The sequence below is a fragment of the Mirounga leonina genome, unplaced genomic scaffold, assembly GCF_011800145.1.
Source record: "Mirounga leonina isolate KUSES-001 unplaced genomic scaffold, KU_Mleo_1.0 Mir_173, whole genome shotgun sequence".
Taxonomy (NCBI): Eukaryota; Metazoa; Chordata; class Mammalia; order Carnivora; family Phocidae; genus Mirounga; species Mirounga leonina.
The window spans coordinates 70389060-70413596 of record NW_023270447.1 but is presented as its reverse complement, the minus strand read 5'-3'; the positions used below and the strand labels follow the sequence as shown (position 1 = coordinate 70413596).

At 60.9% G+C, this 24537-nt stretch overlaps 1 protein-coding gene and 1 long non-coding RNA gene across 2 annotated transcripts in view; one reads left to right on the top strand and one right to left on the bottom strand.

Annotated features, from left to right (window-relative positions):
- The window catches only part of ADGRB2 (adhesion G protein-coupled receptor B2), a 29417-nt gene extending 5110 nt beyond the window's left edge, over positions 1–24307 (bottom strand). The window contains exons 1-24 of the mRNA XM_035019240.1: positions 23447–24307; positions 12280–12363; positions 11863–12027; positions 10503–10667; positions 9733–9897; positions 9484–9651; positions 9307–9408; positions 9031–9137; positions 8044–8238; positions 7812–7880; positions 7626–7734; positions 6959–7289; positions 6503–6608; positions 6286–6329; positions 5916–6042; positions 5340–5443; positions 5143–5245; positions 4302–4452; positions 4050–4119; positions 3589–3655; positions 3358–3443; positions 2966–3064; positions 708–879; positions 327–422 (exon numbers count right to left, since the gene is read on the bottom strand). Of these exons, the coding sequence (XP_034875131.1) occupies positions 327–422; positions 708–879; positions 2966–3064; positions 3358–3443; positions 3589–3655; positions 4050–4119; positions 4302–4452; positions 5143–5245; positions 5340–5443; positions 5916–6042; positions 6286–6329; positions 6503–6608; positions 6959–7289; positions 7626–7734; positions 7812–7880; positions 8044–8238; positions 9031–9137; positions 9307–9408; positions 9484–9651; positions 9733–9897; positions 10503–10667; positions 11863–12027; positions 12280–12363; positions 23447–24248 (3687 nt within the window). The 5' untranslated portion in view covers positions 24249–24307. The remainder of the gene's footprint in view (positions 1–326; positions 423–707; positions 880–2965; positions 3065–3357; positions 3444–3588; positions 3656–4049; positions 4120–4301; positions 4453–5142; positions 5246–5339; positions 5444–5915; positions 6043–6285; positions 6330–6502; positions 6609–6958; positions 7290–7625; positions 7735–7811; positions 7881–8043; positions 8239–9030; positions 9138–9306; positions 9409–9483; positions 9652–9732; positions 9898–10502; positions 10668–11862; positions 12028–12279; positions 12364–23446) is intronic.
- LOC118019766 lies at positions 7231–9417 on the top strand. Its single transcript, XR_004681749.1, has 3 exons — positions 7231–7396; positions 8728–8864; positions 9336–9417. It is a non-coding gene; the product is annotated as an uncharacterized LOC118019766 (long non-coding RNA).
- Positions 24308–24537: the final 230 nt, after the last annotated feature.

Here is a 24537-nt window from a genome sequence, read left to right as displayed (position 1 = left end):
CATGTATCAGGGTGGGGGGAGGGGGCTCAGGCCCCTCCCCAGCCACCCAGAGGGGCTGCCCTTGGCACACTGCCCGAAGGAGCCTAGATGGGCCCCAGACAGGGTCTTGTCCAGCCTCGCCCGACAGGTAGGAAAACTGAAAGGGGAAAAGACTTGCCCGATGCCACCAAGCTGTCAGTGACTGGGCCTGAATCAAACCCGGGCTCTGTCCCCTCCCTGTCTCTCATCCCCTCCATGGATGGGAAAATGAGCCTGGGGCAGGAGGACTGGGTGGGGGGGCGCACACTCAGAACCCAACCACACCCTGCCTCGGCCTCCTCACTCACCAGGATCTGCAGCTGCCCGTTCTTACAGGAGTCGGGGGAGTCTTCACTCTCATCGGCCCGGCACACGCCCATCTGGCACTTCACCACGTCCTGGACCTGGGGGCAGCGGGTGCCTGCTGGGCCTGAGGCCACCACAGGGCCCCTGGCCACAGCTGGCTGTGCCTCCCACCCCAGGCACCCAGGTGGGTGTGGAAGGAAAGAAATGCGTCCAGTGTAGGGGAAGGTCAGAGGGGAGAAGGAGCCCTAGGAGGCCCGAAGGCCATGGCCAAGGCTGCCCCAGGCCACCAGCTTCTGCACCCAGCTGGGGGCCGGCTGGGGCCTGGCTCCTCCCCATCGGCCAGGTGAGGTGGATGGGAGGGGGCGGGAGAAGCCCAGCCCCACCTCTCGGCGCAGGAAGCAGTGCACAGCAGTGATGACAAAGCCCTGCGCCGAGTTGAAGACCGCGAAGAGGGCCTGGAAGAGGACGGAGCGCCGGTCTGTCATGGCCAGGACGGCCGACATCCAGGTGAGCGCCAGCAGGGGCAACACAACGCAGGAGCTCCAGAGCGAGGCCCTGAGGACAGCAGCAGAGGGTCCATCAGGGTGACACCCCAGGGGACTGGGGGGGGGTGATGAATCCAGGCCTGCACTAGGCCTGGGGCCCTTAAGCTGCCCAAGACTGGCAGGGCTCCACACTCCAAGACCTCAGCAATGTCCCCAAGCAGACAGAGGCCGAGGAGCCAAAGGCAGAGAGACAGAGAACAGAGACAGAGAGCGGAGAACGGCAGTGGGGCCAGAGCAGGGACCAGGAGAGGTGGGAGGGACCAACAGGGTGGGGCTGAGCCAGAGGCGGCGTCAGGGGACGAAGACGGAGAAGGCGGAAAGAGCCGATGGGAGAGAAGACGGGGAGGGAGGCAGATGCAGATGCTGTGAGTTTCAGCCCCAATCTGCGTGGAATCACAGGCCTGGGCTGCACCCCCAGAGATTCCAGGAGAGGCGGGACGGGGCTGCACAAGGAGAGATGGCAAACACGGGGAGAGAGCGTGAGACGGGCCGACACACAGATCTAACAGTCAGAGAGCATGGAGGACGTGAGCGCACACATCTTTGGGAATGGGGTCAGGCCCGGTGCAGCAGAGCCTCTTGCCCCTCAGGTCCCCAGGGAGGTGGTGCCAGGCTCCTGGCGGGGGTCGGGGGGGGCCCACTCAGAGCCCTGGGCAGAAAGAGCATAGCTGGGGCTGGCCGGAAAAGCTGGGGTCATGACCAAACCCACGCATCCCCCACCTCCTTGACTAGGGACGGCCGAGGGAAGAGGCAGATGGGCCCTGGCATCCAGGCCCCAGAGCCAGCCCGCCCTCCCCAGCCAGGGCCCACGTGGGTAGAGCAGGGCAGGCTTGCCCTACTGGGCCAGGTGCCACGCCCAGCCTACTCTGCCTCGTGAGCACCCCAGTAGGAGAGTCAGGCAGGGGTGGGAACGGCTCCGGACAAGGCAGAGAGATGGGCAGGGGGCCAAGACCTGACCTAGGAAGAGAAGTTGGGGGCTATTCAGCCTGGCAGGGGGCGGGCACCGTGGTCTCCACAGCCCCTGGGGGCGCAGCCAAGACTCAGAAAGGGCCTAATCACAGTCATAAGAGCTGCCATTGATTAACCACCAATCCTCTGCCAGGCCCTACACTGAACAATTTACATACATTAGTTCACACTGTGATCAAAACAACTCCAGTAAACAGGCATGGGGATTATTATCCCAATTTACAGATGAGGAAACTGGAGTGTGCCCAACTGGGAGAAAGAGACAGAGCTGGGATGCAGACCCAGCCTGGTCGCCTCGAAAGCCCAGGCTTTTCACTGCTAGTTCTGAGAGACTGAATCGGGGAGGCAGACGGGTGCCCGAGGGAGAGGGAGCTTCCTACCACAAACAGCTTCCCAGAGACGGTGCCGGCTGCCTCCAGAAGCAGTGAGCCTCCCTGACCCCGGAGGTGTGCAAGACAAAGCTGGACCCCCACTGGTCAGGGAGGCTCTGATGGGTTTCTGGCCCTGGGAGGGCGGTTGGGCCCAAGGCCCCTGTGGATTCATTCATTCACTCAATCTGCTCTTCCGTGCCTCTGAGTTTAGGATCCTCAGCTTCCAGGGGGTATGCTGGTGAATCGCTGAGATTCTCTGCCCCCCCAATTAATTGTGAGATTCAATGCCTCTAAAATTCTAAATCTCAGATTCTATGACAAATGATAAGACTATGATTCACTCATTCTAACATTCGTAGCTTCTGATTGTCTTATTCTAAGATTCTATCTTTCTAAGGTTCTATGAGCTCAAAAATTCTAAGGGCCTAAGATTCTAAAAGCCTCTGTAGGTTGGGGGGTGTAAAGAGGGCTCTGCAGCTGTGCCTGGATAAAACATAAGCTGGGAATGGGGGCAGGGGTGGGAGCAAGGGGTGGGCACAGGAACCCAGCATTTTCCAAGAGGCACAGACATTCACTCCCCGTTGCCCTTTGCCACATCAATGCCAAGCCCTTGAGAGTGTGTGGAAGTTGGCAGGGCAGGGCAAGCTTTCCAGGGCACTGGGCTCATATCCCTCCTCCCCCCAACCATGGGCACTGCCCCCCATTCTTTTGCCCCCGCCCGCCCCCACCCCCTCCCCCCCGGGGGGCACAACTAACATGGCGTTCCTGGCCGAGGCTGAGCTGAGCAGGGGGCTGGGGACCGCTCCACACGCTGAGCAGGGGAGGAGCAGGCTGGCCCAGGGGCACCGCTCCGACCTCGGGGGCGGCACAGACATGGGAGAAGGAGGGGGAGACACATGGGAAGCGGGAGGAGACGGGGCAGCATGAGCCCCAAGTGGGGTGGGAGGGGGAGGGCAGACGAGAGAGAAAGAGGTGGGTTAGGGTGGGCGAGGGGCTGCAGCGGAGCACTCCAGGTGCCCACCTTGCCTGCACCCTTGATGCACCAAGGTCAGGGAGCCCTGGTCGCATCGGCAAGCCCTGAGTCTCCAAGAGGCCCGGCCCTCCCTCCCTGCACTATTTCCCACAAGGCCAAGTCACAGCCCCCTTACCCGGCCCTCTGCTTCTTGGACTTGTCCGAGATGCCATCACGTGCCATGAGCTTGTTGAAGACGATGATCCCGATGAGCATATTCACCTGGGGGCCCAGTGCGGGGGGGGGGGAGAGACAGGATCACCAGGTGCCCTCCTGGCAGGGAAACCCCCAAGTGGGAGCTGGAGTGCAGGGAGAAGGTGGAGCCCCTACGGCCACACCCTTCCCAGGATGCTAAAGGGGCACATACCAGGACAATGACAGCTGCAGGGCCCACAAAGGCATAGAGCAGGCCGCCCTCCAGGGAGAGCCAGCAGCTGGGGTGGAGGGAAAAGAGGGGGCATCAGACACACCACCGCTCAGTGCCCCCTGGGCTGTCGATGGGGCAGAGCCTCCAGCTGGGTGACAGTGAGCCTGGGGCTCCTGCTGAGCCTCAGTTTCCCCTCTAACAAAGACCCAGCCCTGAGCCCACCATGGGTGTCGAACAAGGCTGATCCCTGAGCTAAATGGTTCTTAAAGATTATCCCCAATCCCAGCACATCCCTTTACAGTCAGGGAAACAGGGAAACAGAGACTCAGAGACAGGGAAGATTTTGCCCAAAGCATGGCAGGCACGGGCCAGGACTGCAGCCTGAGTAGACCCCATGCCCAGTGGGATGCCCACACAGGTCCACTAATCCCCCTGCTGCCCGCCACGGGAGGCCCACGTACTAGCTGGATGTACCGTATCCTTTGGTGCGGGTAAAGCCGACAGACACAGCCACCACCAGGGCCGGCAGACCTGCAGGAGCAGCGGGGGGGCCACAGTGAGATGGCTGTGGGTTCCCAGAGTCCTCTCATCCTCCCAGCCCCAGCACAGCTGACTCTGGGCCCAGAGAGCGGGGGCCGGGGCCAAAGCTGACCCTGTCCTGCGGCTCCTGCCCCCAAGGCCCAGCGACAGAGTCCAGCACGGGCCCTGCTCACCCCAGCCCAGGCAGAGGAAGCGCTTGCGAACGAGGCGGGTACGCATCCGTCCGATGACAGCCAGGTAGGACTGCCAGGCCTCCGTGAGCACCCAGCAAAAGGAGGAGAGGAAGAAGAAGTGCAAGAAGGCGGCAGTCATGGTGCATACACCCTGCAGGGAGACGGCAGGGAGGGAGTGGCCCCGAGCAGCCACCAGGGTGGGAGGCGCCAGGCTTCCCACACCCACCGCTGGGCGCTGCCACGGCCGCCCCCCCCCCGAGCACCGCCCCCCCCACAGAGCCCTGTCAGGCACCCCCGCCTTTCTGTACCCACACACAGCACGACACGGGCCCGGTGACACGCACACAGCACCCGACATCCGGGAGGCGGGCGGGCAGGCCACCCACACACAGACGGGGCTGGCAGGGAGGGGCACAGATGGGAGTGGCTGCCGAGTCACGGCCAGGCGGGCCCCACCCCTGGCACTTCATAGTGCTGGCACCGTAGAGCCGGCCGAGGGGGCAGAGGGCACGGCCGGCCGAGGGCATCCGCGGGCAGGCGGCACGAGAGGCCCCGCTCCGGCTCCCGCAGACACAAGGAGGCCCGGGCTCCACAAACGCCCGACGCATGCGCACGCGAGCTCAGCTCACATACATGTTCCCAGAGGCACACACACACTCACCACTCGGGGACACGCACACCCCTCCTTCCCACTCGTGCCCTCCAACCCGGGGCTCGGGTGTATACAAACAGCCGCCACGTGGGCACGGACGTGCAGACACGCGCGCCGGCCCCGGCAAACGCTCTCCGCCCTCAGCCCTTTCACGCCTCTCTCACCCTGGTGCCCGTGACCTGCACCTGCCTTGCTCAGCACCCGTGACTGGCCCACGAGGATCAGGACGTTGGACGCCAGGATGGACAGGCAGAAGTTCAACAAGATGATGGAGCGCTCGGATTTTATGAACCTGAGAGGGCACGGCGGGTAGAGGAGCTAGCCGCCCTGCCCAAGCGGGGCTGGCTGGCCACCCCCTGCCTCACCCTGCCCAGCGCCCCACCTACCTCCAGAACGCGGCATAGATGGCGAGGAGGGTGAGCAGCGCCATGCAGGACACGGCACAGCCGATCACGAGGGGGACCGAGGGGGAGCCTGCCAGCTCCAGGGTCTAGGGAGGATGAGCAGGTGGTCCACCGGGTCACAGGCCCGGCAGCTGCAGGGGTGCCCTCCCTCTCCCCACTCCCTGTCTGGCACCGACTGGCACCTACACCTTTCCCCACACTCACACACAGGGGGAAACTCATCACATCCACGTGTGCATGGGGCAGACACAGTCACACATGTGCACGTGCGTTTATGCTCGGTCACCCGCACTTTACTACACACAACCAGACACGCACGTGTGTGTACACGCATGCAATCACCCCCCCGCCACACGTCTCCAGGCACACGTCATCCCTGTGAGCACCCTCCCGGGGGCACGGACTTGTGTGTGCAGCCCCCTGAGTGCACCCGCTCAGACGCACGTGCGGGATCACCGGGTCCCCGCCGACACCACCACGGATGGCTCCTGGCAACCCCGGAGGGAGCACACACGCCGCCCCCCGCCCGCCCAGCCCAGGCACCTCCCTCCCGCTCACCAGGTCCTTGGGCGGCTGGGCCAGCACGGCAAAGGTGGACAGGTGCTGGCACTGACAGCGAGTGTGCGTCGCCTGTGTCTCCAGCGTCTGGCAGCTCTCGGTGTCCCAGTCCCCTGAGCTGGCATCTCTGGAGTCAGGGGAGAAGTGGAGTGATACCCAGCCCAACTCCGTGGCCCCCCACCCCCTGGTGCTGGAGGAAATCCAGGGTGAGGCCACACCCAAGAGGCCCGGTGGCTGGGAGCCCCCAGATGTGCCCTGGACCCCTCAGGCCGAGGACAGCCCCAAGGAACCCCCTCGCCTTCCAGGTGAGATAGCCCCCTGACAGAGTGCTAGCACTGCACCCCCCACACACAGCCCCAGCCCAACTCACGCTCTGGAGTAGTCCCAGCTGGCGCAGTGGGGATCGGTGGTGCCCTGGGGAGCAGAAGCGACGAGCACAGCGTGGGGCAGGGAGCTCGCCACCCCGGACCACCACCCCTCCTGCCGCGGCAGGTCCCGCACAGGCCGGAGGCGCAGCCAGCTATTGGACAGGCCTTTGGCTGCCCACAATGGGGTACCCCAGGGTTACTGTCTGGGTCCCCACTCACGTTGATGATGTAGGAGAGCTCCACTGTGATAAGGGGCTCAGCTGGTGGCTGGGTGGGGGGCCGCACAGTCACTGTCATCACCCTGGATGTGACGGCCAGCGGGGGTCTGGGGGACAGGTGCTGAGGTCAGCTCCTGCCAGTGGTGCCCAGAGCCCAGGAACCCCAAAGGCGCTCTGGATCAGGGGCAGGGGGCTACCAGGGAGCCATGGCCCGGGAAAAGCCCAGAGGTCAGTGGGGCCCGGGACTTCAGGTGAGGTCTAGAGCTCAGTCCAACAGCCCCGGTCCCCGGGAAGCCTCTGGGAGCTGCACAGACATCTTTGAGAAGCCCCTGTGTCCCTAGCCAGGCAACAGGGCCCGAGGTCCAAGAGGCTGCAGAGGGAGCTCCCCGCGGCCAGCACAGGCTCAGTCCTCTTCCTCTCACCCAGGCGGCCCCATCCACCCTTCCCGGGGACTCACCTGGGGGGCGGCAGGATGAGGCCCAGCGTGCGGTAGAGCACAGCACCGATCACAAAGTAGGAGGATGACTCCTCGGGGTCTGCCGGCAGGAGGCGCTGGTGGGAGTGGCCGGGGCCAGGGGGCACGGTTCCTGGGCCCCTCCCCCTGCCAGGGCTGCCCACTGGGCCGGAGGCAGCTGGCTTCCCCAGGGAGGAGAGGCTGAGCACCTCCTTGGGTAGGAAGAGGCGGTCCTCCGAGTGCCGCACCCAGTCCTTCATGCCCCTGCGGCCGCGCATGGGGAACGTGATGTCACTGGACACGGCCGAGACCGGTTCGCGCTGAATGCTGATCACTGCGACCCGCACCAGAGACAGAGGGACAGAGGCGGCCGGGAGAGTCACAGGGGAAGAAACAGAAATGGGAGAGACAGACACCAGGAAGGCAGACGCAGACACCGAGGTTGGTACAAACACACGGGTGGGAGACACGCACACAGAGAAACAACCCCGGGGGATGGGGTGGGGAGGGGAAGAGACAGGGACAGAGATACAAAGAAGGGGTTAAATGAGGGAAAGAGAGGACCCAGAGAGACAGAAAAATAGGAAGAGCCCTCAGAAACCATCCCTCCCCCACAGCGGCCTGGGTTCTACCCTATCCAGCCCCCGCTCCCTAGCCTGCCTCCTGGTACCCAGGTTGTCTGTGACAATCAGAGAGCTCTGGAAGGCCTTGAGGGCATCGCCCACCAGGTGAATGAAGTCCTCCACGACACGCAGCAGGTGCACAGAGCCAGGGGATACCTGGAGACAGAGAGTATATAAGGGTCCGAGGCAGGGGTGGGTCCTGGGGGAGAAGGCCTGGAAGCCCAGCCCCTCACCTGCTGAGCATCATCCCACTTTTCCTTGTTCTCTGCATCCACCATGAAGCTTACCACCTGGAAGAAGCGCTGGGGGCAAGAGCCGTGGGTGTCAGGAGGTCCCAGCCCCAGGGATGGTGGCTTCCCCCTCCATAGAATCACACACGTCACCCCCATAGACTCTGCCACGGGGGCCCAACCTCCCACTGCAGTCCAGGGTGCCCTCCTTCCTTCTGGTGGGGCAGGGCGGTACCTGCACGTCGTCAGCGGAGGGCACATAGGTGGCCCTCTTGAAGGTGTCAGTGACATTCCTTAGAATGTCCACGGAGAAGAGCAGGTCCCCGCTGTAGTAAGTGCGCCGGGCCAGCAGCTCCTGTAGGCTGCGCACCACTTGGGACATGCCCTCCCCTGCCAGCATGCGCTGCCCTTTGGCCAGGTGCTCCCGAAGCTGCAGGCGACAGGTGGGCTGCTGTCACCACGGGGTCAGGAGCTGGGACCGGCCTCGGGCCCATCCCACTCCAGTCCACCCACTGCTTGCATCCAAGAGGGGGAAAAGGTCAGCGAGAGCTGCTCAAAGGGGCTCATAGGAGACAGGGTCCAAGAAAAAGACCTAAAGATACTTGAAAAAGACCAAAATAGAAACAGCTAGAGAAGGGAGGCGCTCAGATGTGTACATAAAAGATGACAAGCATGGCACAGGGACAAGGCACCTCTCCAACCCTGAGTGGTCATGCATGCTCCGAAGTGTAACGCGCCCTCACTATCACTCCCTCTTTCAAACACGAGCTCTGAGTGCAAACACACAAGTACCAAATAACAGTCAGACACGCACGACACACAGGCCACATTCACTGCCAACCCTCTTAGCTCCCCCAGCAGGCCCTGGGCTGAGCACTGCGGACACAAAAATAAATCCAACTTCGCCCCTGCCTTTAAGGAGCTCCCAGTCTAACAGGACACAGACATTTCGATGAGCATTCATGACACCTCATGACTGGGAGGCTCGGGGGACCAGAGGAGCGACAGAAGGAGGCGCCAGGAACAAGGGAGGACACCTGGGAGTCAGGCCCTGAGGTATGAGTAGGAGTGTGCTGGGCAAGGAGAGACACAGGCAGGCAGAGGTGGGCACAGCATATGTATGCCAAGGCACACGGGCAAGAGCGGGAAGCAAGCTCCCTCCACCCCCTGCCCGAGCCTGGGACAGACCCTGTGCCACCCCAGCCCAACGGGGCACACTCACTGACAGGTACAGGTAGCGGTACTCGTGGGAGATGCAGCGGGCGAAGCTGGGCAGACCCCAGTATGCCACGCCCTGGGCACTGAGGAGACAGCGGCGGCTGGCAGACCCTGCAGGAGGGACAGGACGGGACACAGGGTTGGGTGTGGGGGCCGGACTCCTACTCACTTCACTCCACGCCTGAGCACGGAGGCTCAAACAGGCGGGGGGTGGGGGCAGAAGGGAGTGAGCAGGAAAGGCGGAGGTGGGGGCTTCGGGGAGAGTCACCCCACCGCTCACCTGAGGCATTGGGGGGGCACTTGTTGTAGATGATCTCGCCAGCAGCCGCCTTCTTCCACGTCATCAGCATCACATACTCGTCCCTGCACATCTCGTGGAAGGCTGTGGGGACAGTGGAGGGGCTCAGCTAGGCCCACAGGCTTGTCCCTCCACCCCCTAGCGTCCTGTGGCCAATACCTGGACACCTCTTCTCGCTGCAAGGCTTCACCTCCTCTCCGGTGCCCTCGCAGGGGTAGCCCTGCGCGCCCGTGGCCTGGCACATGCGGAAGCGGCGCTGCCAGCCCGTGTCGCACGTCTTGGAGCACAGGCTCCACGCGTTCCACGGCCCCCACTTGCCATCTGCGGCTGCACAAGGAGGGCGTGAGTGGCCCCCGCTGCTCCCTGGGGGCCAGGCTGCCACCTGCCCCCCCGGCACGGAGTACTCACCCGGGCACTCGAGGTTGCTGCACTCGCGGGTGTCCGTGAGGGCCCCTGTACACGTGGCCCAGGCTGGGCCCGCCACGCTGCACTTCCGGCTGCGCTGCTGGGTCCCGTTGGCACAGGATGTGGAGCACGGGCCCCAGGGACCCCATTCTAGCCACTGGCCTTCCACTGCATGGGGAGACACAAGCAGGGGTGGCCGTTGAGCAAGGGCTGTGGGGACCAGTGGGGGCAGGGAGTTGGCAGAGCCTGTTAGGCATTCAGACTTGAACGGGGCCAGACCCACGGGAGAGGGGTGGATGAAGGGGGGCTGCAGTGAGCAGGTGGTGCCTGGGCCTGGTCCTGCCTGCCTGTCACCAGCTCCAGGAACGCAGGATACCTCTCCACTCAGCACCGAGGCGGCACTTGCTCTCTCTTGGTAAGGGAAATGGGCCCCAGGGACACCTCTGGATCTCTGCCCACTCTTAAGTCCAGATTTGTGTCCCCTCACAGCCAGGCTGGCCATGAGCACCAAAGGGCAATGAACAGCGAGGGTATCTCGGGGCTTAGGGGAAGGGGCAGCCTTCTTTTGTTGGGGTTACAGTGTGCCAACTCCAAGTCTGGGCCTGGCCACATCACCTCCCACGCTGGCAGGTACGCTTTGCCATTCTCCCCATGCTTGGTTCAAGTTCATGGGCCCCCAAGGGCAGGGCACTGGACCTGACTGCCTCCCCTGGGTCTCCCGACCCCCACCCGGCTGGGCAGCGCCCGCCTGGAAGCCCACGGGCGCTACTGACCCGGGCAGGCGGCCATACTGCAGAGCTTAGTCTGCAGCTCGGGACCCTCGCAGGCCTTGCCGCCGTGCTGGGGGGGCACGCAGGTCCGCATCCGGCTCCGGGACCCCCGCCCGCAGCTGCGGGAGCACAGGCTCCAGGACCCCCACTCCTCCCACACGCCGTGCACTGCAAGGAAGCACGTGGCCGGTGGCTGGGCGGCACCTTGGCCCCGCCCACTGCCCATCCGCCCACCAATCAGGAGCTCCGGCAGCTCTGCGACAGCTCCTCATTGGCTCTGCACTGGGCCCCAGGACTCCGCCCTTTGGGGGGAAAATGGAAGACACAGGCTTCCGGTCCCAACTCACACAGGATACCTCCTGTGGACACCAGGACAGGGAGACTAGGACCGACCCAGGAGGGGAGCCGGGGCTCCTCCTCTCCTGGGGGCACAGGAAAGCCCAGGAAAGGGCTCAAGATCTGCCCCAGCCTATCTATCCCATCCCAGCCCTCCCGATCCCCAGACACAAAGCAAGAATCCAACATGACAGGCCTGAGGCAAGAGTAGTGCCCGTCCCAACCCCAAGCGCATGGACACACAAAGAGACATGAACCTCTACACAGACACTGACACAGAGAGCTCACACTCCGGAACACAGCTTTGCCCCAGCCTTCTGCAAGCTCTTGCCACACCCCCAGGTGCCAAGACCCCTTCCCAGGTAGCCCTACTCTAAGTCCACGGCCAGGAGCTGGTCATGGTCTAGGCACCGCTGCACTCCCTCAGGGAACAAGGAATAGGACTGGCTGAAGCGGCCCCCCACCTCCCCGTGGCGGACCACCTGTCCCAGGCAGGCACATGCACATTCTCAGTACTCCATGCTGGACTGAGGAGGCTCCCTGGGGACTGGGATGGGGCATCAGAGCAGGGAGGGGATGGTCAGGCAAGGTTTCATTTAAAAAAAAGAAGAAGAGGAGGAAGAAGTGGCATTTGTCTTAGATCTTGAAGGGCAGGCTGAATTGTAATAGCCAAGGTGGGGATAGGATGAGAATAAGCCAATGCTGGGGGATGGGAGAGTGCAAGAGGCGCTGGTATGGCCAGAGTGTAGGGAACACAGAGGGCAATGGGGGTAAAAAGATGAGCCTTGATTACCGGGACACAGGCATCAAGGGAGTGCTGGGCCCAGAACCAAGCCCACTGGTGCGGGCCCTGGTCTGATTCATCTGTGTCCCCAGCGCCCTGTGTGGGGCTGGGCATGGTGTGGGGGACAGTCAAGTTTGCTGAATAAAAAAAAGGAGGCAACCCACCATCTTTGGAAGATGAACCTGCCCAAGTCCCAGGCAGGACCTACCCCTGCAGGCAGAGCAGGCGGGAGGATGGGCATACCTGGGCAGGTGGCTGAATTGTTGCAGGGCCGGGTCTCCCGCAGGGGCCCGCTGCACAGGGTCCCATAGGGGGAGGACACGCAGGAGCGGGTCCGCACCTGCAGACCCTGCCCACACGTCAGAGAACACACGCTCCACGGGGACCACTCCTCAGCCGCCGGGTCGCCTACGAGAGAGGGACAGCGTCGGCGGCAGGGGGCACCTCCCAAGCACTCAGCTTCCTAGGGATCCTCCTACCCTGACCCCAAGTGACAGGCTCTGAAGGAGGCCGCCCATCCCTGCCCACAGGCCTCACGTGGCAGGGATGTGACTGAGCTCTAGGACACAGACACAGACGGGCACACGCCAAGCACACATGCCACCAGACGCCACACCGTCGGGCCCCCGCCGCAGAGGAAGGGAGGCGGGCCCGAGTTACCTGTCTGCGCCATGTATAGCCCAGGCTCATCTGCAGACCTTGGCCACTGGGTTTTCACCTTCGGTTCCTCTTCCGGCTCCTCACCTGGAACACGGAGGTGGTGGCGGGGGCTCAGCAAAGGCCAGCTCTGTCCTGCCACAGTGGCGCAGAGAGGGCGGCCTTGCTCTCCCTCAGCCCGAGGGTCTGGAACCAACTGCAGGCGATGCTGAGTGAGCATCAAGTCCTTGCCCCTCCCCCACCACCATCATTTCACAGATAAGGAAACTGAGGCTCAGAAGGCCACACAGGACTCGCCCACAGCCTTACAACCGTCTTCTCCTCCTCTTGCCTCAGCTGGACTGAGGAAGACTGGAGAGGAGTGGCCGCTCACATCGACGGGCTCCGGGAGGCTTCTGGGCCATGGGCTACCCATACCTAGCTCCTCCAATCCTCCTCTGGGAGGCAGGGACCACCGTCTCTGTTTAAAGATGAGGACACTGAGGACCAGAGAGGGGAAGTGACTTGTCCAAGAGCACACAGCCTGGTAAGCCTGAGGCCCAGGCTCTTTCCCCTCACGGGACTGACTCCTCAGGCTGACAAACAGACCACCCCCCATGCCTGCCTCTGGGACGTGATTCATGCCAAGCCAGGGGCTGAGTGTCAGGCCCGGGTTCTGCTCCCCATGCATCACTGGACTGTGACCTAGAGGCCCAGGTCAGAATGCTACTCCTCTGAGACCCCAGGGCCTCGGGCAGGTGCCTACAACCTCGCAGACCCTCCTCCCCACTGCTCCTGTGGCTGGGAGAGCAGCAGGTGTTCCCAGAGGCCGCTGCTGCCTCAGCCTCAGCCTCAGCAGGCTCTCAGCTGACCACCCTGATTTATGTGTCTGGTCTAGGCCTTGGAAGCACCACCAGTGCTGGAGGAGGGGCTGGGAGCTCCCCTTCTCCAAAGCTGGCCCCTCCTGCTCAGACATGAGCTCATCCAGGCCCTCTCCCACGGGCTAGGGAGCACGGATGGGGGCTGACATGAGCACAGAGGGGCAAGACCCAGCCCATGTAGGGGCTGCTGGGCAGGTGGGAACAGCACTGGGGACAGGACTCAGCCCATGCTGTCCCCGGACTAGAAGGTACTGATGGCCCCCAGCCCCAGGACCTCTTCTATATCTGAAAGCCAGGTCAGCACCAAGCAGGCACGGTGTTTGAAGGAACCCAAGAGGGCTATGGTCTTTCTGCCCCCTGCGGCCCAGTCCGGGCTCTGCGTCCGAGAGAAAGCTCTATCCAACCAGGCGCCAAGAGGGCCACCTTGAGCAAACCTGCTGGGCAGGGGGCCCTGAAGTGCCACTCAGCCCAGCTTCTGGTCTCATGAACTCCAGGGCCCCTCCCTCCATTTCAGCCACTAGTCGCAGAACTCAATCTACATCCTCCCCAAAACTTCTCCACCAGCTCAGGACAACTGGAGTTGTGCCCCATGTCCCAACTGGGTCACGGACAGTGATCAGCTGTGTGACCTTGGGCAAGTGTTTGCCTCTCTGTTTTCCCCTCTGTAGAACAGTACTCGGAATACCCCCTCCCTTGAGGGCTGACTTGAGGACTCCCTGAGAGGGGGGCCATGAAGCCCTTGGCACCATGCTTGGCATGTGGTGAATGCTCCAGAAGGCAGGACCCATCTGGCTTATTTTTACCACCTCCCCCTCCCCTCACAACCTGCACCTCTTCTGCACCCTCACTTGCCACCCTTCAGCCCCCTCCCCGGGGCCTCCTCCCTTCAAATGGCATCTGCAACCCCTCCTGGCCTCACTTTGGGCCCTGCCTCCAGCAGGACCACAGAAAAGGTGCTCATGCCAAGCTTGCCCATTCCTGAATCCCTTCACCCAGCCCTTCCACCACACCCGCTCAGCCAGTCCCCAGCCCTGGAGCCTTGTGACAAGCCGCCTTCTCCACGCCCACCCCCAGGCTGCTGAAGAAATCCACAGCTGTGCCAACTGGCACCAGGACAGATTCAGGGCTGCATATCCGCTGGGCGCCTGGGGCTTCTCAGCAGCACTCCCTGGCTCCCCGCCTTCCCCATTCCCCACCTTCTCTGTGCCAGACCTTGACCTCTCTCCTTGAGCTCATCTCTGCTCCCTCGCTCTCTGCAAGGAGCTCCTTTACAGAGAAAGCAAACGCTGTGACATAGGAGGCCCCGCAACCCTCGCCCCTGACTTCTTGCCCCAGACATCCAACTCCCAAATTCCCTGCAGTCCCTCTTACAAAGGCCAGCCCCCCCCGCACCCACCTGCCCACCCTGGCCCTGCGTCTCCCCCTCCCACCTTCTAGGAGGGCTCCACCCATTACCCTCTGGCTCAGCATTTGGTCAGCATGGTCTTCCCATGGCCACCCAAGAATGGACCTCCATTCTGGGGGGAGCCCTCCTTCCTCCCCCGGCTACTGTCCCCCCGGCTCCTCCTTCCCATCAATAAGTGTTCCACAGCTGGCATCTAGTTTCTCACCTGCCACTCACATCCTGGCTCAAATGTCACCTCGCCTGGTAATCCACTGCAGTCTGGCTTCTGACCACATCTTTCTGCTGAAACTGTTCTTGACAAAGTCATCAGCGCCCTCCTTATTGCTAAATCCTATGGCCGCTTGCAGCTTCGTCCCACTTGACCCCTCAGCAGCACGGGGTCCTGTTGACTCTTCCTGCCTTGAAGTGCTCCTCTCCCCGACTCTCCTGGTTTCCTCCTACCTGTCTGGCTCCTCCATTCCAGTCTCCTTGACTGCTCTGTCTTCCCACATCGGGCAGCTATGCTTTGTCAGGTTTCCACTGCACCGCCCCCCTGTCCCCCCTACCCCCAGGTTTAATTCAGCCCCTCTGAATGGCTGCTCCCGAAGCATTACCCACAGCACCCCCATGCTGGGCTTCGCTCCTGTGTAGCCTCCTGCCTTCTGAACAGGTCTCCTGATGAGGGGCCCTCAAAGTCAGCCCGTCCAAAATGGGACCACCATTTCTTCTCAAATCTCTACCTGCTTGTTTCCCACCTTTTCCACCTCAAGAACTTCTACCTGATTTTCAAAATCCAGCTCACGTGGCTTCTCATTTATGAAGTCTTCCTCATCCTCCACCCCCCAGGCAGAGTCAGCTGTCCCCTCCTCTGTGCGCCCTGTCGCCACAGAGGATTCCACCTTCTGACCGTCTGAACCTCCCTGGGCTCGTGGGCCCTTTGCAAGAAGGCCGTGGAAGCCATCTCCCTGAGCACACTGAACACTGGCCCTGGATCCGGTCCAGAGGCATACCAATAAACGCCAACTAACACGCCGCTCCTAGCTTCCCCCCCCCATGGGGGTCACCGGAAATGGTCCCTTGGAAATCTTGAGGATCAGCTCCGCCCAGCAGTCCTCCACCTAGACCAGGCCCCATCCTGACACCCATGTCCTAGTAAACATTCTGCAGACGCTGCCCAACCTATCACAAATCCAGCTGAGAATCCTTTCATCTAGCTCCTGCCTGCGTCTAGACCCTCACTGTGTCTGTGGCAACCCCCAGCCGTCAGCCTGGCATCCAGGAGGGCCAGCAAACCCGGATGTGATGAGAGCCGTCTGACCTGCTCGCCGCGGACCCCCGCCTCTTCCCGTGGTCTCCACGGCCTCTACAAACTGTGCACCAACCCTTTGCTGGCCAGCCCCAAGACGGAACCAGAGGTGATGTCAGTGGTTTCTAGAATCCATCCGATTTGAAAATCAGAACGTGTCCCAGGCCCAGCTCTTGAGTCCCTCTCCAGGCCTCCTGGGCTGGACCAGAGATGGGGCGTGGGGACAAGCCCAAGGCCACGGGGCCAACACTGACCGCCCCCCCTTCCATTCCCACCCCACTTCCCTCAGAAGGTAAGCCAGCAATTCATGTCCCCCACAGATGAAAGGCAGTTCTGCCTGAAGGAGAGGAACATAGGTAAGACCAGAGTAGTTACCCACTGAAACCACGTTTATTCAGCATATAGCATGTGCAGGCCCCAGCTGGCTCAGGGCCCACCACTGGGGGAGTCTAAGAGGCAGCTGAGCCAACAGGACAAGACGAGGTTCTGGAGGGGGTGTGGGCACCCCCAGAACTTCCAAGTGTCTTGTCCAGGGAGCAGCACGAGCTTGGAGGATCCAGGGCTCGGATGCTCACAGTCCTGCAATCTATCGCCTTTTTCACCTGGGAGCCCGCCCTGGGCGGGACAGACCTACTGCCTGGAACCCGCTTCCCTGCTCAAGCCCTGCCGACCTCCTAACTGTTCTGTTTTGTTTTGAATAAGGTAACATTTACTACACAAGCCCTACTTGCCAGTCACCGTGCACCCTACCTCGCCTCATCTCATCCTCATGAGGATGGGCTCTCCCATGTTACTAATGAGGACAGCGGCTCCGAGGTCGCATGCCCGAGAGAGGCTGAGTGACATTCGAACCCAGGCCTGCCTGACTCCTCCGGAGGCCACGCTCTTCCTACTGAACTGCGCGGCTCTAACAAATGCAGTCCAACTTGGACCTCCTCAGAGACGCCTTTCTTAATTCCACGGGACCTCGAGTCATTTCCGCCCACCTGCTCGCCATCCCCCCCCAAGCCCCTCACACCTGCTGTTATCCTGTTCTAACACCACCTTCTAATCGTTTCTTTGCATATCCACTCCCCACTCCCCACCGGAGAGCCTGATTCTCTTCTGTAGCCTCCGAAGTGATCCTCTGAGAGCCCAGCTCAAACCACACACACTCCCCCTCCCCTGCTGAGGAACCTTTGGCGGCTCCCCATAGCTACCAGTGTAAACCTCAGAGCCCGGCATGCGCTGGCCCCTGCTGACCTGTGCAGTCCTGTTTTCCTCTCCCCACCAGGCAGCCAAGCACACTGCAAGGTCATGTAGGCCAGTGAGAAGGACGTAGCTTTAAGAGCCAGACAGATGCAGATTTGATTCCCAATTCCACCAGTCTTGCTGTGTGCCCTTGGGCAAGTGGCCTCACCTCTCTGAGCTTAAACATCTCCAACTGAAAATAGAAATGATACACCCTACCACAGGTTCAGAATTAAATGAAACAAGAGATATGGACTGTCCAAATACAATAAGCTCTCCATGGAAAGGGAATGCCACCTCCTTCTTGTTATCTACATGCTTTCCTCTCTGCAATTGGTGTCTCCTCCCCTTGGAATGCCCCTCCTCCACCTCAATCTGCCAAAATCTTCTACATGTTAAATGTTGCCTCCTCCAGGAAGCCTTCCTAGGCTGACCACACAGGAGTTTGGCTATGCTGGTCCCTTCTGTGGCTGAGACCCTAGGCTGCTGCTCTCTGCAGCTGTGAGTATTCTGGGCTCGTCCCTCTTGTGGCCACTATGGGAGGGTCTCAATCTCCCTCGCTCCTCTTGCACAGAGGGCTTAGCTCCAAACAGCTAGACAGAAGACAGGCATTCAGCAAACACAGGCCAGATATCCCTGAGCGTACCCCTACCCCAGTCATACAGGAGCCACTCTTGTTCCACGCCCCACCCCCCCGGCACTGGCAGATAGGGTGGGCTCAGGCTCTCTGCCATTTGAGCAGACTACAGACACCTGCTACACCATGCTCTGCAGACCCTGCCCCCAAACCCCACACAGTGCAGCCCCCTCAGCCTCCTTTGTCATGAATGTGTTAAAAATAACCACAATAATCATCACTTCCACGGGGAGAGCAGTGCGATTTACAAAGCAGTCCTCCCTCCCAGGGCTCTCTACATCCTCCCTGAGGCTGGCCCCAGGGCCCTGAGTAGGCACCAACAGATCCCCTTGAAACAGGGCTCTGTCATGTCTCTCCATGGCTTCCCACCCCCAGCAGTGCCTCAGAACCCCACGGGGAGAGGGTACCGAGAGATGGCTTTGAAAACCCCAAGCTCTACCTCTGCAGTCCAATGCAACTGGGTATCCCCATGAGAGCAGATGCCCAGCCAAAATGCCAGTTCCCCGCTGAAGACTTCCTCCCCCAAGCTGCTGGCCTATCTACCCAGCCTCCCAACAGAGTGAGCTGGGGCCCTGCCACCTCCCCCACGTAGCCAGGAGCTCCTGGAGAGCAGGGACCTCACCTGACTCATCCGACCTCATCTGGCCTCCCCCACGACACCCAACTTCTTCCTGCCTTAAGGCCCTCGGCCAATGGTAGCAGGGTCCCAGAGCCTTGACCCCATCTCCCACCACTGGGGCTACTGCCCAGTAACGCCAGTCCACTAGACCTCCCTGTACCGACACGCTCACAATTCCATGTCCTTGCATGGGCTGCTCCCTCCTGCAGGGTTGCCCAAAGCATGCGGTAGGAAATGACTTGGGGTGGCTCACAAACATGCCATTAAACAACCCTGGATCATGGACTGAGGTAGTTCCCCCTTCCAGGTCTCTTTTTTAATTAGGGTGACTTCCTGCCAATCTATCTGCCTGCAGTGGTCTAGTTTGTGCCTGCCCTGATGCAAGTAATAGGACCCCTTCCCCTGCTTTAAAACCTCACAAATGTCCCAGTTTAGATGATAAATTATACGGCTGCTTTACTTTTAATCCTTCCAAATGCACACAAGATAAAGTCTCTGGGGGCGACTGGGTGGTTCAGTCATTAAGCGTCTGCCTTTGGCTCAGGTCATGATCCCGGGGTCCTGGGATCGAGCCCCGCATTGGGCTCCCTGCTCAGCCAGGAGCCTGTTTCTTCCTCTCCCACTCCCCCACTTGTGTTCCCTCTCTAGCTGTCTCTCTCTCTGTCAAATAAATAAATAAAATCTTAAAAAAAAAAAGATAAAGTTTCTGTGCAGTCCGAGCCTTCAACATGTCCCCAGCACATGCTCATTTCTCTTTCTAACAAATCGAGAGGAGAGACGAGCAGCTAATGAGAATTTACTACTGTCACTTTGTTTTCACTATGGTTGTCTCTTCTGTTATCCTCTACTTCAAATAAGTGATACTCCTTTCCCATTTATGATGTGAAATTTCTTCCTAATATATTAAATTTTTAAAGCAATTCAATTAAAAAATATTTCACGGGCCAGTGAACTCCTATTCACTCCTCAAAACTCAACTCAGAATCACCTCCTTTAGACAGCCTTCCCACCCCTTTGTGGTTGAATCCCTCACTCTTCCTGCTCCCTTGACATCTAGCCCATGTACATCATACCTACTGCACTAAATTAGGACAACATGCAGTGATTTATTAGGGATTAACCATGTGCCAGGGACTGTGCTAAGCACTGACCCACAGTCTCTTGCTTAATTACTCTGTGAATAGCTCTACTAGCCCCATTTTACAGGTGATAAAATGGAGGTGAAGAAACTTGCCCACAGTCACACAGCTAGTCAGTAGTGGGGTTGGGAACTGAACCCAGGGCTGGGCGACTTCGGCCTGTGGCCTTGACCTTGAAAGCCGTACACTAGTGGTCACGCTCCCCCATCAGAGGGCAGGAGGTGTGTCTGGTTCACCTCGGATCTCATTCACTCAGAGCCGACCCAAGGCCTGGCACAAACTCCACCCTGATAGAGACATGAAGATGTGCGTGATGGATGGGCTGCGACTGGGCCCCTGCTGCGATGTCTCAGGAATCTGGGCCCCCCTCCCCATCCTGTGACGGAGCACACAGAGCTCCAGCAGCACAGATTGGGGCTGGAAGGTCCTTCTAGGAAATGTACAGCCTTGCTAGGTCTCCCTGCCCTCCTGCTCCCGCCCTGAGAGAGGCCCGGCCTCCCCAGTGTCTGAGCCCCAAACAAGCAGGTAAGGCTGCACTTCCTGCCACCAGATGAGGCTGGCCAGAAGCGGACAGCAGGGCCTGAGCGCTGGGAGGAGAAGGACCAATCGAGGATTGGGTTGGGCAGGTAGAAGTAGCTTCCCAGAGGAAACAGGGCTTGAACAGCGCTGGGAAGAATGGGGAAGATCTGGATAACCAAGGGCAAAGGGCATTCCAGGTGAGGGAAATATCCCAAGCAAAGGCAGGGAGTCCAGAAAGCAGGGGTTCGGGGAGCCAGTGAGGAGCCCCAGTCAAGGGCAGGACAGATTTGGAGTGAAGGCTGAATAGCAGGGGGCAGCAGGGTCTGGGGTGGGGCTGAAAGGCCAGGCTCAAGAGTCTGGGCCATGATGGGGAGTCTGGTGGTTGGATCAGGGAAGTGATGCACAGATGATGGGAGGTCCTGAGGCCCCCAGGGGCAGCCCCCTTGTCCAAGTCACCCAGCAGCAGTGGCAGAGTGGGGATTTGAACTCTTGCCTCAGGAATGGAGCCTGGATGATGGGGAGGTGGGTGAGCAGCAACTGGCCAGGGATGGGACAGTGGCTCTGGGGAGGGCAGGGCGTGTGAGAGAGGAGGGGGAGGGCTGCCAGAGCAAAAGACCCCTTCTCCCAGGTATCACTCGGCACAGCCAACACCCCTGGCCAGGGCCTCATCAGGTCTCAGGGTCTGTGGGCAGGAACTGCAGGGTGACAGCTCTACCTCTTCCCCCCGATTCCCGCCCCGGCCTCAGCCGGCATCCACCAAGCTCCTTCCTGCCTGCCTTCCCTTTCTTCCTCTCTCCCCACTTAACAGATTGCGGCAGCAAGATGGCACAAATTTATGGCTCAACTCACCAAAAATAACAAGAGATCTATCAAAGGCAGTTTGCGTGAAATTAACAGGCGCCCGGGCCCTCTTGTCAAACTGCACTCCGGCGTGGCCCACCAGCTCCCGGCCTCATGGCTCTCCCAGTAGCAACCCAGCCCCACTCCACCTGGCCAGGCCACTGACTCTACTCCGGGTGTCCCAGGGAAGGGGAGCACAACTCCCCTGCTGCAGTACCTAGCAGAGGGGCTGGGACAAGGGTCCTCCTCTTCCTGCTCACCACCAATCTTGTCCTCCATCTGGCAGTTCCATGTGTGAGCCGGTTCTCCCGTGGCTGGTACCTGTGTCCAGCCGGCCCGGTGGGCCGGGGGCGGCGCTGCCACCAGGCACAAAGTGCCCTGAGCCCTGATGATGCCCTGGCCCTCAGACGTCCCCTGACACATGGAACGAACTGAGCCCTATGTCCATTGTCTCTTGCCCCTAAGAGATTGGGCAGAAGGGAGGAGATGGCAGAGAGGAAAAGTCTCTTGCCTGCCAGGGGAGAGGAAGGAAGTCTGGGCAGCAGGGTGCTGTGCAAGCCCACTTAGGAAGACAATGTCACCTCACCCCCTGCAACTCCCCATAAGGGCCCTCCCTGCAGGCAACCCCCACGAACAGCCTGAAAACAGGCCAAGCAGGACAAGGGGCGTGAGCTGAGGTCAGGCATGGAACAGCTGGGAGCCTAGGGCTCCCTGCTCAGAGATGATACCAGGCCTCATGCCCAGGGACAGGCAGCATCCAATCTCCACCCATCCCCAGTCTCAGAGGCCCCTGCAGAGGCTGTGATGATGATGGGGACCATGGTGGCCTTCCCATCACTAGCCCTCCCTGACCCCCAAAGACACCCCAACTACCAACCAACTCCTGCTTCCGGCTTCCACCAAGCCCAGCTGGCTGCTCCTGGCTCTGTGCTCCACATGGCAGCCTGCCCAGATGTGCCCGCCCATGAGGGTAAAGCATTGCTCCATCCACTGCGGACCACTGGGCCAAGGGACCACAGGGAAAGCCAGACAAAAGAGGCTGCCCTCTGCTGAGCACGATGGGGGAGGCCCCCACAGAGTGATAGGCAGTGACCACCAGGCAGGAAGAACCATAAACCTCCTGATATACGCCTGGCGCTCTCCGCCGATGTTCGACAAAGAAGCAAAATTCAATTTCTTCCTGCAGGCACTAAATCCCAGGCCGGCCTCCAAGGCCCATAACCTGCCCACGGCCTGCTGTCACTCGGACGGCTTCATCGACCAATGTTAAAGGCCAAGCTAGCCAGGGGGAGAGGCCAGAGCAAGGCCACTGGGCACTCGCCATGGACAGGCATGGTGCCAGATGTCTCCTGGGGGAGACTGAAAGCCCCCTCCACACTGCATTGGGAGAGGCTGCTGTCATGATAACTAGCCCCTCTAATTAATTCAGAGATATCTCCCCGTTTTACAGATGAAGAAACTGATGCCAAAAAATGGGATCCGCTGAAGGGAACAGTCAAAGGCAGTGCCCAACTCCAGGGCTCTGGCCTCCAAAGCAGGGGCGGGGACAGGTCATACTCCAACACGCCTAGTGGCCCTCACACAAGACCCCTTGCCTCCCTGTAAATACTCTCAGGCAGACCTAGATGCCTCTTCTGACTTCCAGCCCTGCATGACATCCTCATGATGGTAGGCCAGGACCTGTTACCCCAAATGGGGAATCCGAGGCCCGGAGAGGGAAGGGAACTCCCTTTTAGTACCAGAGCTGGGGACCGGAACCCAGATCTGCCTCCCCCCACCCACTCCCTGCCAGGCCCCCTGGCCAGTCTCGGGCCCGGCACTGTGCGGCAGGCACATGAGATCCAGATGAGGGGCTAGGGGCCTTGAAGCTGCAGGAAGGAGGGCCGGCAGAAGGTGGCTGTGGTGAGGGAACTGGGGTGGGAGCAAGAGCATGTAGGACTCAGGGCTCGCAGAGCTTTTGCCCAGTCAGCAGGAAGCTCTAGCTGCTGGCAGCCTCGGTCCCAGAAGACATGGGCCCAGAGGGGGAGAGAGGGGATGCTGGGAGCTGAGCCAGCCCAGCCCTCCAAGGCAGCCTTGAAGCCCAGGCCTCTTCACCTGGGCACCGCCCTCTGCCCTGACCCTGGGGCCACTGCCAAAAATCACTGACCTGTGAGGACAGGAACACATCCCTGCTCCCTGCCTACTCTCCAGCCTCCAGGCAAACTTGTCAACTTGCAGTGCCAGGACCTGCCACGGTCACTCCCAGCTTGGGGCCTTTGTTCGCACTGCTCCCTCTGCCCGGAATGCCTTCCCCGCTTCTTTGGCTTCGCTGGCTTCCACTTGTCCTTCAGATCTCTGCTCCTGTATCACTTCCTTCAGGAAGCCTTCCTGATTGCCCAGTGTGGGGAGTCCTCTCCCTGGGTTCACCACACCGCATTGGCCGATCTCTGCCCCCCCATTCACCCACCTAGACTGCAAACTCTTCGAGAGTGAGGTTTAACCCAAATCCATTTCAGGGAACCCCAACATCGGGACAAGGACAGACACAGAGGGGACACGGGTGAAGGACCATACGAATGGCCTGGGGATCTGCCAAGACGGGCCCCAGAGGGCCCCCTGGGCACACCCAACCCCACCAGGGCCCTGCTCAGACTCACCATATCTCATCTCGGTCGTGAACAGGTCATTGCTGCTCCCTGAATGCAAATCGGCCTCAGCGGGTGGGGCCGGGCCCCCGGGCACCAGGGCATTGGACAGAGTGTGGGCAGCCGGAGGGCCTGGAGGCGTGGTGGTGGTGGCGGGACCAGCCCCTGACTCCCCGGGGCAGCTGCAGCCCGGCTGGGCGAAGCCACAGGCCCGGCCGGCGGCACGGCCGCACTCCTCACTCCAGCGGCAGAGCACGCCACAGGTGAACTGGCTGGAGTTGTTGTTGTTGATGAGCAAGACCTCAACGAAGCGGAAGGCCAGGGCGGCAGGCGCCAGCAGGCGCGGGGCCTCCGAGGGCTCTGCCGACAGGCACAGCTGCACGAAGTTCTTGTCGAAGTGCAGGAAGGTAAAGGGGCCCGAGCCGCTGCACAGTTCCAGCCCCGCTGCAGCCTCCTCCTCCTCCTCTGGCCACCCCGCCTCTGCCTCCGCCCCGGCCACCGCCTCCTCTGGGCTAGGCCGCAGGCAGGTAAAGTTGACCAGGTAGTGGTCCAGGGGCAGCAGACGGGGGGCAAAGTGAGTGCACACCTGCTCCTGGCGGTTGAAGCGCAGGTAGAGGGAGTACTTGGTGGGGTCAGGGTTCTCCAGGGTCCAGGAGCAGCCCGAGGCGATGGTGGGAAAGAGGTCCTGCAGTGAGAAGGCCCCGTAGAGCACGCCCGAGGCCAGGGCGGAGCAGGCGCTGGGGGCGGGGTCGAAGGCGGCGGCCAGGCGCAGGGACAGAATCACAGATAGTAAGAGGGGACAGGCTGGGGTCATCCTATGTCCCTTGCCCTGTGGAGAGAGACGGCGGTCAGCGGTCCCAGGCACTACCAGCATGAGCTCTCAGTCTCCCGCGGCCTCCTCGCTGCCGGGGGTGGGCCTCTCGGGGAAGACTTTGAAGTCACCCACCTCCATCTGTGTGATCTTAGACAGGGGACTCGACTGCTTAGAGCCTCAGTCCCCTTACCTGTAAAATGTAGGCACGTGGGAGAGTGCCTGACTCTGGAAGCCCTTAAGAAACATCCGTTGTTGTCTCTGTCACCCTGTGATTCCTCGGTCAGTCCCA